The sequence below is a fragment of the Anolis sagrei genome, chromosome 10 (assembly GCF_037176765.1).
Source record: "Anolis sagrei isolate rAnoSag1 chromosome 10, rAnoSag1.mat, whole genome shotgun sequence".
NCBI classification, from domain to species: Eukaryota; Metazoa; Chordata; class Lepidosauria; order Squamata; family Dactyloidae; genus Anolis; species Anolis sagrei.
Window position 1 is genome coordinate 7,630,907 of NC_090030.1, and position 16,320 is coordinate 7,647,226.

Consider the following 16,320-nt stretch of genomic DNA (forward strand, 5'->3'; position numbering starts at 1 on the left):
ATGTATTGTTTATTGCTTGTGGTTTTGTTGTTTTAATACTGCTTTAATTGTTTTTAATTTGCTTTAAGTGTATTGTTATGTTGTGTATTGAGGCCTTGGCCTTTGTAAGCTGCATCGAGTCCTTCGGGAGATGCTAGCGGGGTACAAATAAGTTTAATAATAATAATAATAATAATAATAATAATAATAATAATTGTGATCCCTCATTGTCCGAGTAAGATGGTCCCCCCAAGTGCGGTGTCCTGGCGGTGGGCCCGTAGGTGACTGTGGAGCCCTATTCTTGATCTGCATCTTCTCTCGCAGTGAGAGCATCGGTTTCCAAGTGGAAGGCAGTCCAGTCGGGGTTGGCTTGATGCGCCTTCCTCTTGGCACGTTTCTCCCTTTCACTCTCCATTCGTGCCTCTTCAAATTCTGCAGCACTGCTGGTCACAGCTGACCTCCAACTGGAGCGCTCAAGGGCCAGGGCTTCCCAGTTCTCAGTGTCTATGCCAGAGTTTTTAAGGTTGTCTTTGAGCCCATCTTTAAACCTCTTTTCCTGTCCTCCAATATTCTGTTTTCTGTTCTTGAGTTCGGAGTAGAGTAACTGCTTGAGAGACAGTGACCAGGCACTGGTTTAACCCATTGCAACACTGGGTGCTCCTTCAAAATAAGGTTACCACATATCATCACAAGGAGGCAGGTGTTATGTATTGAAATAATACAACTCCAAGGGCTATTGAACTATCATTCAGCTACTTCCACTAATGATTAGAGCTGCACCATAAAAGTAGGATAAGATGGCAAGACTTATATCTGTCCATTGTGGGTGAACAATTGTTAAGCTGAATTTCCAGGAGCAGGTTGTCATACCTTCCTCCCATCTCCACAACCATTCTGAAGGTAGTCTTACGTCAACTTTGAAAATATGATTACTACGGTCTGGGGTGTTGTTTGGTTTCCAGGCTATATGACTATGTCCTAGCAGCCTTTTCTCCTGCATCTGTGGCTGGCATCACAATACTCACTTGCAATACACAACCACGACAACCGTTTGCATGCATGTAGAGAGACCTATCTCTTGTAAGTGAAAGCTCTGCCATGCTTCTAGTGAGTCTTGATTAAATAAATAATTAAACTTAAATGTATACTCATCAGTTTAATTGGTGCTAATTGCTTCTTATATGCTTGGTTAATGAGTGAATGGAACAATTACGCAATTGTTAAAGGGATATAAACGCCTTTATACAGTAGCCAGAGTTACCTTCATTTGGCTAAGTAGCTCTGAGTTAATTAGCCTTTGTTTTGCTCCTAAAGTGCCAATTTAACTTGCCTTTTTTCCTGAAATAGCCAGATTGGAGTCCAGTCAACAAGCCATTGTGAACAAGAATGTCATTATTTCTGCACTAGGTTCCTTTCATTTAAACAGCATGCTGTCCCCCCATTTCATGGTTGCAAAGCTGTGTAATTTACTGCTACTAGGGACTTTAATGTAAATTAAATGGCCAACAATGAGCAGTACTGTTTTAGCGTGTGGTCAAATCAATGTACATTGAATCAGGCATGCACTTGCAACAATGTACTATTTAAAAAATTACATAGCTCTGTGTTTCTCAACCTGGGAGTTGGGACCCCTGGGGAGTCACAAGGGGTGTCAGAGGAGTCGCCAAAGACCATAAGAAAAACACAGTATTTTCTGTTTGTCATGTGGGATTTGTATGGGAAGTTTGGCTCAATTCTATCATTGCTGGGGTTCAGAATTCTCTTTGATTGTAGGAGAACTATAAATCCCAGCAACTACAACTCACAAAATGTCATGTCTATTTCCCCCAAACTATCTATGTCCCCCAAATTCAACCAGTGTTTCACATTTAGACATATTGAGTGCCAAGTTTGGCCCGGATCCATCATTGTTTGAGTCCAGAGTGCTCTCTGGATGTTAGGTAAACTACAACTCCTAAACTCAAGGTCAATGCCCACCAAACCCTTCCAGTATTTTCTGTTTGGTCATGGGAGTTCTGTGTGCCGAGTTTGGTTCAATTCCATCATTGTTGGAGTTCAGAATACTCTTTAAATGTAGGTTAACTATAAATCTGAGCAACTACAACTCCCAAATGTCAAGTCTATTTTCCCCAAACTCCACCAGAGTTCACATTTGGGCATATTGAATATCCGTGCAAAGTTTGGTCCAGATCAGGCATGTAGCCGGCGGGAGGGGGGGGGGTGGGGGGGGGCTTGAGGGGCTTCAGCCCCCCCCCCCAAATCTCATGGTGGTTCGCGAAAAGGCCTTACTGGTGCATTATTTAAACTGTTATGTTTATTCATATCATGATCTGATCATCATACTCAATATATCCCATATGCATGGGGATATTGGGGTAATGATACAAAAGGTTTGCTAGGTTAGACCCTCTTTCACTCAGACTCAGCTCACCCCCCCCCCGAAACTCAGCCCCCCCGAAACCCCCCCTGAATTTTTTTTAGCCCCCCCCCCCCCCCCACCCCCCCCGAAATGAAATCCTGGCTACGGGCCTGGTCCAGATCCATCATTGTTTGAATCCACAGTGCTCTCTGATGTAGGTGAACTGCAACTCCAAAACTCAAGTTCAATGCCCACTAAACTAGTGGTTCTCAACCTGTGGGTCCCCAGGTGTTTTGCCTACAACTCCAGAAATCCAGCCAGTTTATCAGCTGTTAGGATTTCCGAGAGTTGAAGGCCACAAACATCTGGGGACCCCAGGTGAGAACCACTGCACTAAACTCTTCCATTATTTTCTGTTGGTCATGGGAGTTCTATGTGGCCAAGTTTGGTTCAATTCCATTGTTGGTGGAGTTCAGAATGCTCTTTGATTGTAGATGAACTATAAATCCCAGCAACTACAACTCCTAGTGACAAAATCAACCCCCTTCCCAATCCCACCAGTATTCAAATTTGGGCATATTGGGTATTTTGTCAAATTTGATCCAGTGAATGAAATACATCCTGTATATCAAATACTTACATTACAGTTTGTAACAGCAGGAACATGATAGTTATGAAGTAGTAACGAAAATAATTTTATGTTTGGGGGTCACCACAACATGAGGAACTGTATTAAGGGTCTACTGAACAAGCCAGTACCTGAGATACACTGCATGGAATGACACACTTCAGATGGGTTTTTACCTTTTTCCAAACCAAAGAATACATTAACCATGCACATATGATAGAGTTAAGTTTCAAACGTTAACGCTGATATTCTTAAGAGTTGCTACTAGTGGCAACTTTGTGGGCTTGACGGTGCGGTCTTGCAAACTAAGAGCCGTGGCTTCCCTTGGTTGAGCCCATCTGCCTATAAGGTGGGTTTCTTTTTTTCCCTACTGAGCATTATCCACTTTCCTAATGAGTCATGTCATCTCAATAAAATGCCCACGTCCCTGTGAGTAGGTGGTTCTAATCTGATTTGTACACAAGCTGCTTTGGATTGTGGCCAGAATCCTTTTAGTGACATATGTAGGCAAATTATGCCTGCGTGTACTTTTTGGTGATTGCAGGAGGAGGTATTTATCCATTTAAAGGTCAGAGGAGACAAGTGAAAGGCTGTAAAGTGTTCTGTCAGCAAATGACTGAAAGGGACAGGATTGCTTTTGAATGTCCCACGCAAAACACCGCCTGCTGCTCCTTGTCCTACCTCAGCGACTAACTGACCATGGGAGGGTAACCTGCAGAAAAGTTAAGTGCAACAGAGGAGGAGAACATGTAGTTAGTTCCAGTGTAAAGCAGGATCTCAGCCAATGTTTTGTTCTCCAGGAAGGATTAGGTACATAAACAGGAGGATAACAGTTCTTTCCTGGAGTTTAGTTCATTATTTCTCTGTCTTTCTCTCTTTTAGTTACTGCAAGAGGATGGGAGACAATCACTGTTGAGTGGTTGCCTCATTCCTCCCTCTCATCTACAGCATAGGCCCTAGAGAGCTTAGCTACCAATGGTTGTGGAGGAGAGGTGTTTATGCCCCATGCATACCACCTAAGCATCTCAGTATTTCCTTTTGCTTATTTGTGAGGACACACAAGGGTTGAATGAAAAGAAATGCCTTCACCTTCGTAACTTCTCAACAGATGGCAGTACTGGTATGCAGCAGGTACTGGCTTGTTCAGTAGACTCTCCTCTACAGTTCCATTTAGGCAGGAAGCCTTAGCAGAAAGAGTAATGCCTCCACCTTCGTAACTCCTCAATAGATGGCAGTACTGGTATGCAGCAGGTACTGGCTTGTTCAGTAGACTCTCCTCTACAGTTCCATTTAGGCAGAAGCCTTAGCAGAAAGAGTAATGTCTCCACCTTCGTAACTCCTCAAAAGATGGCAATACTGGTATGCAGCAGGTACTGGATTGTTCAGTAGACTCTCCTCTACAGTTCCATTTAGGCAGGAAGCCTTAGCAGAAAGAATAATGCCTCCACCTTCGTAACTCCTCAACAGATGGCAGTACTGGTATGCAGTAGGCTTGGGCGGTTTCGTTTGTTAATTTCGTAATTCGTTATTAATTTGTATTTAAATTAGCTTACTATCCAATATTGAGCCATGCAGGAATAGTGTGAGGAGTAATTAAGATTCGAAACAATTTTTCCAATTTATTTCGTAATTATTTCAAAATTATTTTCGTAATTATTTCGTAATTATTTTCGCATGTCTGGTGCAAGTTTTATAGTTGTTGTTTGTTTTATAACACCAACAGTCAACAACAGACGGAGAGGAAGCTTCAGAAGTTCCTCCTGTCCCATTTGGAGGTTTTTTTTAGCATATTGCGCAATCTCGTCCGCCATTAACGAATCGATTCGTAATTTTACGAAATTTCGTAAATTTCAAAATTTTAAAAAGGAAAATTTTGGAATTATTAAAAAAACGAAACGCAAGAGCCCCCTAAAAACAAAAAACGAGTTTAGAACCAAATTTTTCCATGGTTACCCAAGCCTAGTATGCAGCAGGTACTGGCTTGTTCAGTAGACTCTCCTCTACAGTTCCATTTAGACAGGAAGCCTTAGCAGAAAGAGTAATGCCTCCACCTTCGTAACTCCTCAACAGATGACAGTACTGGTATGCAGAAGGTACTGTCTTCTTCAGTAGACTCTCCTCTACAGTTCCATTTAGGCAGGAAGCCTTAGCAGAAAGAGTAATGCCTCCACCTTCATAACTCCTTAACAGATGGCAGTACTGGTATGCGGCAGATACTGGCTTCTTCAGTAGACTCTCCTCTACAGTTCCATTTTGGCGGGAAGCCTTGGCATTGAATGGTAGTGTTCTTAAAGTGTGAAGTATGGAACCCTGCGCAGACGGTGGGTCAATGCAACTTAAGCAACATGTAGTCATTGAATTCTTGACAGCAGAAAGTGTCACTCCAGAGAATGCAAGGTGTTTATGATTATTGTGTTGATGTGAGTACTGTGCGTCATTGGGCAAGAAAGTTTAAAGATGTTGAGGTGGGAACATCTGACCTGTGTGACAAACAAAGAGTTGGACATCCTGTGACAGCAACCACCGAGTTTCACAAGCGAAAGGTTGACAGATTGATTCAGGACAATAGTTGTATCACTTAGAGAGAAATTTCAAGCATAATCGGCATTTCACAAGAACGTGTAGGTCACATTATTGCTTTGCTTGGCTATCGGAAGATCTGTGCACAATGGGTTGTGGAAACAGAGTGTCGACTTCTTGTTCATTGTTGGCAGAAATGTATCCAATTTTCTGGTGATTATGTGGACAAGTGAATAGTGGTAGTTAAAGAGCACATTCTAAGGGTTATTACTGCATTTGATTTATTAAAATATTACCATCCAAACCCATCCGACAGGCCCCCACTCTAGCGGTTTTCAGAAGGAACCTAAAAACCTGGTTGTTCCGATGTGCCTTCCCAGATTAGGAATTCCCCCCATCCCGAGTCCTAGAAGCACTTTAGCATAACCGATGTTACTGCACACCGCACCTTTAATCCATGTTCCTCCTGCCATTTCAGCATTTTAACCCTGTACCCCATTGCGCCGGCCGAACCAGTTTTAATTGTGTCTTGATGTAGTTATTGTTGTTATTTTGCTTTTTGCTTAATTGTTTTGATTTGCTTGTTTATTACTGTGTTGTGTTCTATTGTATTGTCTTGAGGCTCTGGCCAGTGTAAGCCGCATCGAGTCCTGCGGGAGATGCTAGCGGGGTACAAATAAAGTTAATAATAATAATAATAATAGTAAGTAACAAAGGTGGAGGCATTACTTTTCATTCAATCCTCATGTATGTGTGTGTGCACGCGCGCATGTGTGTATAGTATCTTTAGTGAACCCCCAGTGGTGCAGTGTGTTAAACCGCTGATCTGCAGAACTTATTTATTTACAAGATTTAAATTCTGCTCTTCTCACTCCTCAGGGGACTCAGGGTGGACCACAATACACACATACATGGCAAGCATTCAATGTCATAGACACACAACACATATAGACAGAGACGCAGAGGCTATTTAACTTTCCAGCTTCATGAGGGTATGCTTTGAATTCCGGCCACCGGGGGAGGTGTTGCTTCACCATCCACTTGTGACACTGATGGAGTACTTCCTCATTCTTTTGCATGCTGCTGGAGAGTTTTTTATGGCATCGTAAATTAGTTAAATTAGCCTTCCCGCAAAAGCGGTACCTAAATTTCCTATTGTCTTTCTGGCTGCAAGCTAGACAAATGGCTGGAACCTCACTCAAACCCAGGCTGGCTTCGAATTCATGACCTTTCAGTCAGTAGTGATTTTAATGAGGCTGACTCCCAAGCAGCTGCTCTACAACTCAGTCCTTGCTGACCAGAAAGTTCGCAGGATTAAATCTGGGGAGTGGGGTGAGCTTCCGCTTTAACCTCAGTTTCTACCAATCTAGCAGTTCGAAAACATGCAATAGGTGCCGGTCTGGCAGGAAGGTAATGGCATTCCATGCAGTCATGCCAGCCACATGACCTTGGAGGTGTCTATGGACAACGCTCTTTCTTCGGTTTACAAATGGAGATGGGCAACAACCCCCAGAGTTGCACACAACTGGACTTTAGTGACAACCTTATTACATGAGGCAAATTAAGCATCCTACCTAGAATGCTTTCAGTACTCTTCCTGGAGTTATAGGTGAATTATAACTCCAAAACTCAAGGTCAGTGCCGACCAAACTCTTCCAATATTTTCTGATGGTCATGGGAGTTCTGTGTGCCAAGTTTGGTTCCATTCCATCATTGGTGGAGTTCAGAATGCTCTTTGATTGTAGGTTAACTATAAATCCCAGCAACTACAACTCCCAAATGACAACATCAATCCCCCACAACCCTACCAGTATTCAAATTTGAGCATGTTGAGTATTTGTGCCAAATTTGGTCCAGTAAATGAAAATACATCCTGCATATCAAATATTTACATTACGATTCATAACAGGAGCGAAATTACAGTTATGAAGTAGCAACAAAAATACTGTTATGGTTGGGAGTCACCACAACATGAGGAAGGTTGAGAAGGTATTAGGAAGGTTGAGAAACACTACCTCATGCAATCCAAAATTCATGGATTATCATATACAATTGCATAGTAGAATGACGTTCCTTATATCAAACTAGCTGTGCCCTGCCACGCGTTGCTGTGGCCTATAGTAAATCTTTTCAAAGTAGAGGTAGATATCTGGAGTATTATGAACGAGAGGTACCTACCTATTCCTTCCCCCTTTTTCTCCCCCTTTCTCTCCTTTCTTCCTTCTCTACCTCTTTCTTTCTTTCTTTCTTTCTTTCTTTCTTTCTTTCCGTCTTTTGCTCCTTGGTTTCATCCTTCTCTCTTTCCTTCATTCCCTCCCCCTTTCTTCCTTTGCCTCCCTTCTTCCCTCCATGTTTCCTTCCTTCTTTCACTTTTTATTTGCTGTGGCCAACCTTCCCTCTTTCTCTCCTTCTTTCCCTCCTTCCTTCCTTCCCATCTTTCCTTCTCCTCTTCCTTTTCTATCTCTTTCCTTCCTTCCCCCTTTTTCTTTCCCTCCCCCTTTCTCTCATTTCTTCCTTCTCTCTTTCCTTCTTTCCTTCCCTCCCTCTTTCTCTACATCTTCCCCCTTCCTTCACTCCCTCTTTCCTTCCTTCATTCCCTTTTTTCTTTCCTTTTCTCCTTCCTTCTTTCCCCTTTTTCGTTCCCTCCCTCTTTCTCTCATTTCTTCCTTCTCTACCTCTTTCCTTCCTTCCCCCTTTTCCTTTCTCTTCTGCTGTCTATCTTATCTTTCCTTCCATCTTTCCTTTTCTTTCCTTTTCTTCTCCCTTCTTTCTCTTACTTTTCTTCCTTCCCCCTTTTTCTTTACCTCCCTTTCTCTTTCTTCTTTTTTTCTTTCCTTTCCCGTCTTTCCTTCTCTATCTCTTTCCTTCCTCCCCCCTTTTCTTTATCTTCTGCTGTCTCTTTTTTCCTTCCTTCTCTCTTTTCTTCTTTCCTTCTCCCTTTCTCTACGGGAAGGGGGGGCAGGGCTTGGAGGGGGCGGGGTTTGGAGGGGAAGAAGAAGGAGGGGGAGGAGGGATAGATTTGGACAGGGTGGGAAGGGCCGGGGCTTGGAGGGGGCGGGGTTTGGAGGGGAAGATGAAGGAGGGGAAGGAGGTAAGATTGGGGAAGAAGAAGGAGGAGGTAAGATTGGGGCGTGGTGTTGCGTGTGTGTGTTGGGCGGGGGAGTGAGGTGACGTGTTTTGGCATGTGTGTGTGTGTGTGTGTGCCGCGGGGGAGTGAGGTGACGTGTTGTGGCGTGTGTGTGTGCCGTGGGGGAGTGAGGTGATGTGTTGTGGCGTGTGTGTGTGTGCCGTGGGGGAGTGAGGTGACGTGTTGTGGCGTGTGTGTGTGTGTGCCGTGGGGGAGTGAGGTGATGTGTTGTGGCGTGTGTGTGTGTGCCGTGGGGGAGTGAGGTGATGTGTTGTGGCGTGTGTGTGTGTGCCGCGGGGGAGTGAGGTGACGTGTTGTGGCGTGTTCATGCTGGGCGGGGCGAGGGAGGGAGGGAGGTGTGGAGGGTGCGTTGGCCATTCGGCCATGTGCGCGCGTGCGCTGGGGACTTTGCGCCATTGCGCATGCTCTGTTGTTTTGTCCTTTTGTGAGTGTGTTGTTGTGTTGTTTTTCATTTTGATTCGGTTTGTTTGTACCTTGTGGGTTGAGGTATGTGCATGGGAATTTTGGTTAATTTCCGTTGGGTTTTTTTTGAGTTTTGCTGTCCCGTTTAACGCCCCTTACAGATTTATAGATATAGATTTTATAGATATAAAATCAAGGTTAAACTTTAAGAATTTCAGAAACATTTTGAACCTGTGGATGGCTGAGTCTTTGGATACAGAATCTGTGGATACGGAAGACTGACTGTACTTTAAATCTAGCTCAGTGTGGTACCTTTGTTCTGAAACTCATGCTGCTTCAGGATTTGGAGCATGCATCAAATTTCTCTGTAGAATAATGCGGAGCCATTCATTAGAGATTTTTGTTTAAATATTTAAGGATTCGAGGGGAAATAAATGTTTTCCAAGATATTGCCAGGGGGAATTAGGGTGTAATCGTTCCAAGAAACCCGCTCTCATTACGATTGCTTGGATAGCTTAACCTATTCCACCACTGTTGTGGTGACAATGTGTGGAGAATATATTAACTTAGCCCAAATTTGGGGGAAACTTTTTCTTTATTCACGATGTAAACGAGTTCACTTATCCCATTTTCAAAAAATAAGAATAAGTGCTTTCTAACAGCCAAAAGAGTAAAAAAGAAACCTGCCAAGTGCTAATATGTGTTCAGCTTGGGCCTGTGATTAAGAAGCTGTAAAGCTCTGGAACCTTTAATCATGGTCTTATTTTGCTTCAAATTTATGTTATGCTTATATGGAGAAAAAAACTAAAATATTCATAGCAATCTGCTCCCAAAAGTGTTTGATTATTAAACTGGGAGTGAGGAGGAATGGGGGAGGCATTATAACAGCAACCGTTTTAGGGTTTCCACATTAAAGTATATTGGTATTGAACTCATTAAAGCAACCCAACTCGATTTCTGCTTTATTCTTCACTAGCTGTACCTGCCACGCATTGCTGTGACCAACCTTCCCTCCCTCTTTCCTTCTTTCCCTCCTTCCTTCCCTCCCTCTTTCCTACCTTTCCCTCCCTTTTTCTTTCCCTTCTTTCTTCCTTTGCTATCTCTTTCCTTCCTTCCTTCACTCTTTGCTTCCATCCTTCATTCTTTCTCTCTCTCCTTCTTTCCTTCTCTTCTTCCTTCCTTGGTGGTGGGTGAGGCTCCCCCCCCCCTCGCTGGAGCAACCATTTTGCCCTCCGTTCCTAGCTCAGTGGTGCCACTCACACATGTTGTGTCCTCATGCTGGAGGGGGCAGGGCCATGGAATTCATTTGTGCGCATGTGCTGTGTCATCTTCTACCTTTTTTGGATTTTACAGTTCTTTTTGCCGTTTTGGGGTGATTTTTTGAGTGATGGTCACTCCTTGGGTTAGTAGGTGTTTTGTGGCCAAATTTGGTGTAATTTTGTCCAGTGGCTTTTGAGTTCTATGCGTCCCACAAACGAACATTACATTATATATATATATATATATATATATATATATATATATATATATATGGCAACAAAGATCTGCATAGTCAAAGCCATGGTATTCCCTGTAGTAACCTACGGATGTGACAGCTGGACCTTAGGGAAGGCTGAGCGAAGGAAGATAGATGCTTTTGAGTTGTGGTGCTGGAGGAAAGTTCTGAGAGTGCCTTGGACTGCGAGAAGATCCAACCAGTCCATCCTCCAGGAAATAAAGCCCGGCTGCTCATTGGAGGGAAGGATACTAGAGACAAAGTTGAAGTCCTTTGGCCACATCATGAGGAGACAGCAAAGCCTAGAGAAGACAATTATGCTGGGGAAAGTGGAAGGTAAAAGGAAGAGGGCCGACCAAGGGCAAGATGGATGGCATCCTTGAAGTGACTGGACTGACCTTGAAGGAGCTGGGGGTGGTGACGGCCAACAGGGAGCTCTGGCGTGGGCTGGTCCATGAGGTCACGAAGAGCCAGAGACGACTGAACGAATGAACAACAATATATATATATATATATATATATATATATATATATATAGACTACCTTTACCCACTACGTGTTGCTGCAGCCAACCTTCCTCTTTCTCTCCTTCTTTCTTTTTTCTTGTGCCTTCCCTCTTTTTCCTGCCTTTATTCCTTCTTTTTTATTTCCTTCCTTCCCTTTTTTCTTTCCTTCTCTCCTTCCTTCCCTCCTTCTCTTCCTCTTCCTTTCTCTCTTTTCTTTCCCTTCCTCTTTCTCCCCTTTCTTCCTTCCCTACCCATTTTCGGACTGCAACTCCCAACAGTCCTGCTGATCTACCTACCTACCTACCTACCTCCATCTAATTTATCTAACTGGAGGATTGCTGGGAGTTGCACTCCAGAAATAAGAAATTGGAAATATGCAGGGATGGGGATGCTCTCAAAGAAATCCGAGGAGAAGAAAGCTTCCATCTTGGAAGCAGTGCATTGGGATCATCCTCCTCTCTTAAAGGGCCTGGTTTAGGGGATGCTGGGAGCTGTAGTCTGGAAGAAAGTGTGGATATGCTATTGTGTGTTTTGTTTGCCAGGCGGAGTCGTTTTTGTGCATGCGCTGTAGCATATTTTTGCTTTTTTTGGCTCTTTAAATCTTTTCCATTGTGCTTTTTGGTGTTTTATGAGTGATGGTAACTCATTGGTCTGATGGGTGTATTGTGTCCAAATTTGGTGTCAATTCGTCCAGTGGGTTTTGAGTTATGTTAATCCCACAAACGAACTTTACATTTATATAGAGGGAGATTTCCACTGTCATTTTCACTTTCTTACATAGCGAAAACCTGCTAAATTATCCGCCCAAGTGGCTACCCCAGGCCACCAGAGTAATTCCAAGCCATCATTGCCTCACATTAGACGCCACTTCCTTCATACATGGGAGTACAACCTCTAGCAAGACACCGGTGCATTTCTTATGAGCTCTTGGCTGACATGAGCAGTTTAAGCTTGTCATGAGCATCACTTGTACAAGTTCCTGCAGAGCAGATAACGCCGCAAAGTGTTACTGGACCTGTTTAATAAGCAATGATTCGGCAACGGAGAGGCACTTCTGGCTGTTGAAAGAGCGATGCTGGCACGGCCAGCTTCACATTCATGTATGTGCTCAGTGCTGGATAAATATGAAAAGTAGTACAGCAATCGCATAATTACGGCAATTTGCTTAATTATGTGCTAATTCTTGTTTACTTTAGAGTGAAATAAAAGTCTATGAAATGAAAGGTTGGATGGCACCTGCCCAGAAGTGCACGGCAGCCTTTGGACTGGCTTTTGTGAAGGTTTCGGTGCATTAAACAACTACTCCATTGAATAACAGCAGAAGAATAGTATTTGAGATAGTCGCAGCGGTTTAAAAATAACTCCTCGTATTTGGCAGTGCAGATGGTTGAGAATGTATTTATGCTCATTTCTGATGACAACTTTACCAAATTTGTAAGTTTCTTCATCACGCAGAAGGGAAATTGGCAGATTCCTTCTTCCATAGCTAATGCAATAGATGAGATTATGCATATCCAATATTTCAAATGTATTCTGGTCACATGGTCTGTAGCCCTCCCACAACATTGATTTAAGGAAAGCTGTATACCAAAACATACATATATAATACAGTAAGCAAAACAATTATATACAGAGTGGGCCAGAGTGAAGAGAGAGGGGGCCAAGGGGCAGTTCCACCTTGTCTCCTGTGCTATTCTAACAATATAATATAATGTAATATAATATAATATATTGTGTGTGTGTGTGTGTATAAATAATATTATAATGTCATGCAATATAATACTACTATTAATAATATGATATCTATATAAATAAAAATGTAATGTTCGTTTGTGGGATTAACATAACTCAAAAACCACTGGACCAATTGACATGAAATTTGGACACATATACCTGTCACACCAATGAGAGACCATCACTCATAAAACCTTCCCCCTCACACACACACACACACACAAAAAGCAGCGGAAAGGACTCAAAACCCCAAAAAGCTAAATGATGGAAAGCTAAATGAGGATACAGAAAAAAGGCAAGGAAGAGGGAGGGAGGGAGGGAGGGAGGGAGGGAGGGAGGGAAGGAAGGGAAGAAGAAAGAAAGAAAGAAAGAAAGAAAGAAAGAAAGAAAGAAAGAAAGAAAGAAAGAAGGGATGGAAAGAAAGAAGGAAAGAGAGAAGGAAGCATGGAAGCAAAGAGCAAAGGAAGGAAGGAAAGAGGTAGAGAAGGAAGAGAGAAAGAAGAAGGAAAAAGAAAAGGGAGAAGGAAGGAAAGAAGTAGAGAAGGAAGGTAGGAGAGAAGGAAGGAAAAAGGGAATTAAAGAGAGGGCGAAGGAAGGAGGGAAAGAGAAAGATGGAGGGAAGGGAAAAAGGAAAGAGAAGGAAGGATGGAAGCAATAAGTGAAGGAAGGAAGGAAAGAAGTAGAGAAGGTAGAAAGGAGGTAAAGAGGGAAGGAATGAACGAAGGAAAGAGAGAAGGAAGGATGGAAGGAAAAAGCGAAGGAAGAAAGGAAAGAAGGAAGGAAGGAAGGAAAGAGGGAGTGAAGGAAGGAGGGAAAGAAGGAGAGAAAGAGGGAAGGAATGTTGGCCACAGCAACACATGGCAGGTACTGCTAGTAATTGTATATTTATAATACTAATAATATTACAGTATAATGGTATAGTACAATATAGTAATATTTAATACTGATATTGTACTATACTAATAATATAATATATTTTATGTATATATACCTTGTAAATCACTCTGAGTCCCTTTCGGGGTGAGAAGGGTGGCATTTAAATGTTGTAAATAAATAAATACATACATACATACATAACAAATATCTAGTATAGGAGGCTTGTAGAAAGTTGCTGTTTCCAACAAAAAAACAAGTTTTTGCAGTGTAATAAATTTTTCCTATGCTTTTATGATGGAACCAATTAGGAAATGACATTTATAACCTAGGAACAAAAATAGTGTTATCAAGCATATGTTGGATTTTGAGGCTCAAAAAGCATGATGTACACTAAACAGATATTTGGCAGGAAAAACTAAATGCAAAGATACAGAATGGGGGATGCCTGGCTCGAGAGCAGTATGTGTGAAAAAGATCTTGGAGTCCTCGTGGACAACAAGTTAAACATGAGCCAACAATGTGATGCGGCGGCAAAAAAAGCCAATGGGATTTTGGCCTGCATCAATAGGAGCATAGTGTCTATCTAGATCTAGGGAAGTCATGCTACCCCTCTATTCTGTTTTGGTTAGACCACATCTGGAATATTGTGTCCAATTCTGGGCACCACAATTCAAGAGAGATATTGACAAGCTGGAATGTGTCCAGAGGAGAGCGACTAAAATGACCAAGGGTCTGGAGAACAAGCCCTATGAGGAGCGGCTTAAGGAGCTGGGCATGTTTAGCCTGAAGAAGAGAAGGCTGAGAGGGGATATGAGAGCCATGTATAAATATGTGAGAGGAAGCCACAGGGAGGAGGGAGCAAGCTTGTTTTCTGCTTCCCTGGAGACTAGGACGCGGAACAATGGCTTCAAACTACAAGAGAGGAGATTCCATCTGAACATGAGGAAGAACTTCCTGACTGAGAGAGCCGTTCAGCAGTGGAACTCTCTGCCCCGGAGTGTGGTGGAGGCTCCTTCTTTGGAAGCTTTTAAACAGAGGCTGGATGGCCATCTGTCAGGGGTGATTTGAATGCAATATTCCTGCTTCTTGGCAGAATGGGGTTGGACTGGATGGCCCATGAGGTCTCTTCCAACTCTTTGATTCTATGATTCTATGATTCTATTTGAGTGATTTCTAATATTCTGCTTCTCTCTCCTTCTTCTTTTAAGCAATTGAGGTGAATCTCCAAAAGGCGCTCGCCGAGGCTTCTGAAACCTGCACGCAGGAGTGTCTCATCCTTGGCCATTCTGACAATTGCTGGATGCCTCCTTCATTGACCCAGTTCCAGCAATCCAATCCTCCTCTGCCAACCTTTGGCTTCCAGCAAGGATGGGTCCGAGGAGCGATGCCAGAAGGAAGGCATACCCTCGGAAGGCACCTTCCCAAGGATGACACCGAGAAAGGCCAAGGAGGGTGCCGGCCGCAGTTCTACAACACCTGCGAAAGACTTTGCGCCAGCGAGGACCCAGTCAAAGTTATTCCTCTTGCAAACTTCATGCCTACTCAGGCCGTCCCCGTGTCTGGAAGCACCACCACTTTGATACATGAGCACCAGCTATAAAGGCATATCTTGTCAAAGCAAGCTCTTTGGAGCATAAATGTGTGAGTGTATATAGTCACAGCTTGATGCAATTTTAATCCATATGCAAACCTCTTCGGGTTTGTGAATATTTATGTATATAGAATTCTGAATTGAATCTGAAAAGCTATATCCTAAGTAACAAGATAAAGATAACTTTGCTTACTCGGCAACTAACAGTATGCATAACAACAACACAAAAAAACAGGTGTGGTTCTTTTCCCTATACGTTGTCATGGCACAAAGTATCATTTGAAGTTTGGTCTTTTCCCCTATAGAAATAACTGTGTTTGAGATGAAGATCCACTTAGTGATAGTAAAAGACATGAGAATTTTCAGACCACCTCTTTGCAATCATACCACTGTTTATTTATACATTAAATTTATGAGTACAGGCAGTTCCCAAGTTAGAAACATACGGCTTACATATGACTCAGTGAAAAACAGGGTTGAGACAATAGGAAGCAAGGGAAATCCACCCCTGGGAAGGGAAATCCAATCCTGAAAGAGTTATTATCATGATGAAAAGGGGTCTCCACTGAAGCTTTCTCACCAATTCTTGTTTCCACAACAAACCATTTTTTTTCAAAATCCAATGCTCACAGGGACAGAAAACGAAGTCAGATCTTCTGAACAGGAGCACAGACAGCAAAGGAAACACAACAGAAGTGTTAACCTCTCCTTATTCTATCCAAAACTTATATATATATATACATATATACATATACATACATATACATATATATATATATATATATATATATATATATATATATATATAATACACACACACACACATCTCACTTCTCCAAATGTTGGATAATGAGGAATTAAGGAAAAATCATATTAAACATCAAATTATTGTCAAAGGCTTTCATGGCTGGAGTCACTGGGCTGTTGTAGGTTTCTCGGAATATATGGCTATGTTCTAGAAGCATTCTCTCCTGACGTTTCGCCTGCATCTATGACAAGGGCAACTTCACAACCTCTAAAGATGCTTGCCATAGATGCAGGTGAAACGTCAGGAGAGAATGCTTCTAGAACATGGCCATATA

At 42.6% G+C, this 16,320-nt stretch overlaps 1 protein-coding gene across 2 annotated transcripts in view; it reads left to right on the forward strand.

The window, feature by feature from the left end:
* The window catches only part of PCDH11X (protocadherin 11 X-linked), a 621,910-nt gene extending 605,938 nt beyond the window's left edge, over positions 1-15,972 (forward strand). For both annotated transcript variants that reach the window (XM_060756393.2, XM_060756394.2), the window contains one exon: positions 14,856-15,972. In XM_060756393.2, the coding sequence (XP_060612376.2) occupies positions 14,856-15,247 (392 nt within the window). In that variant the 3' untranslated portion in view covers positions 15,248-15,972. The remainder of the gene's footprint in view (positions 1-14,855) is intronic.
* The last annotated feature ends 348 nt before the right edge of the window (positions 15,973-16,320 follow it).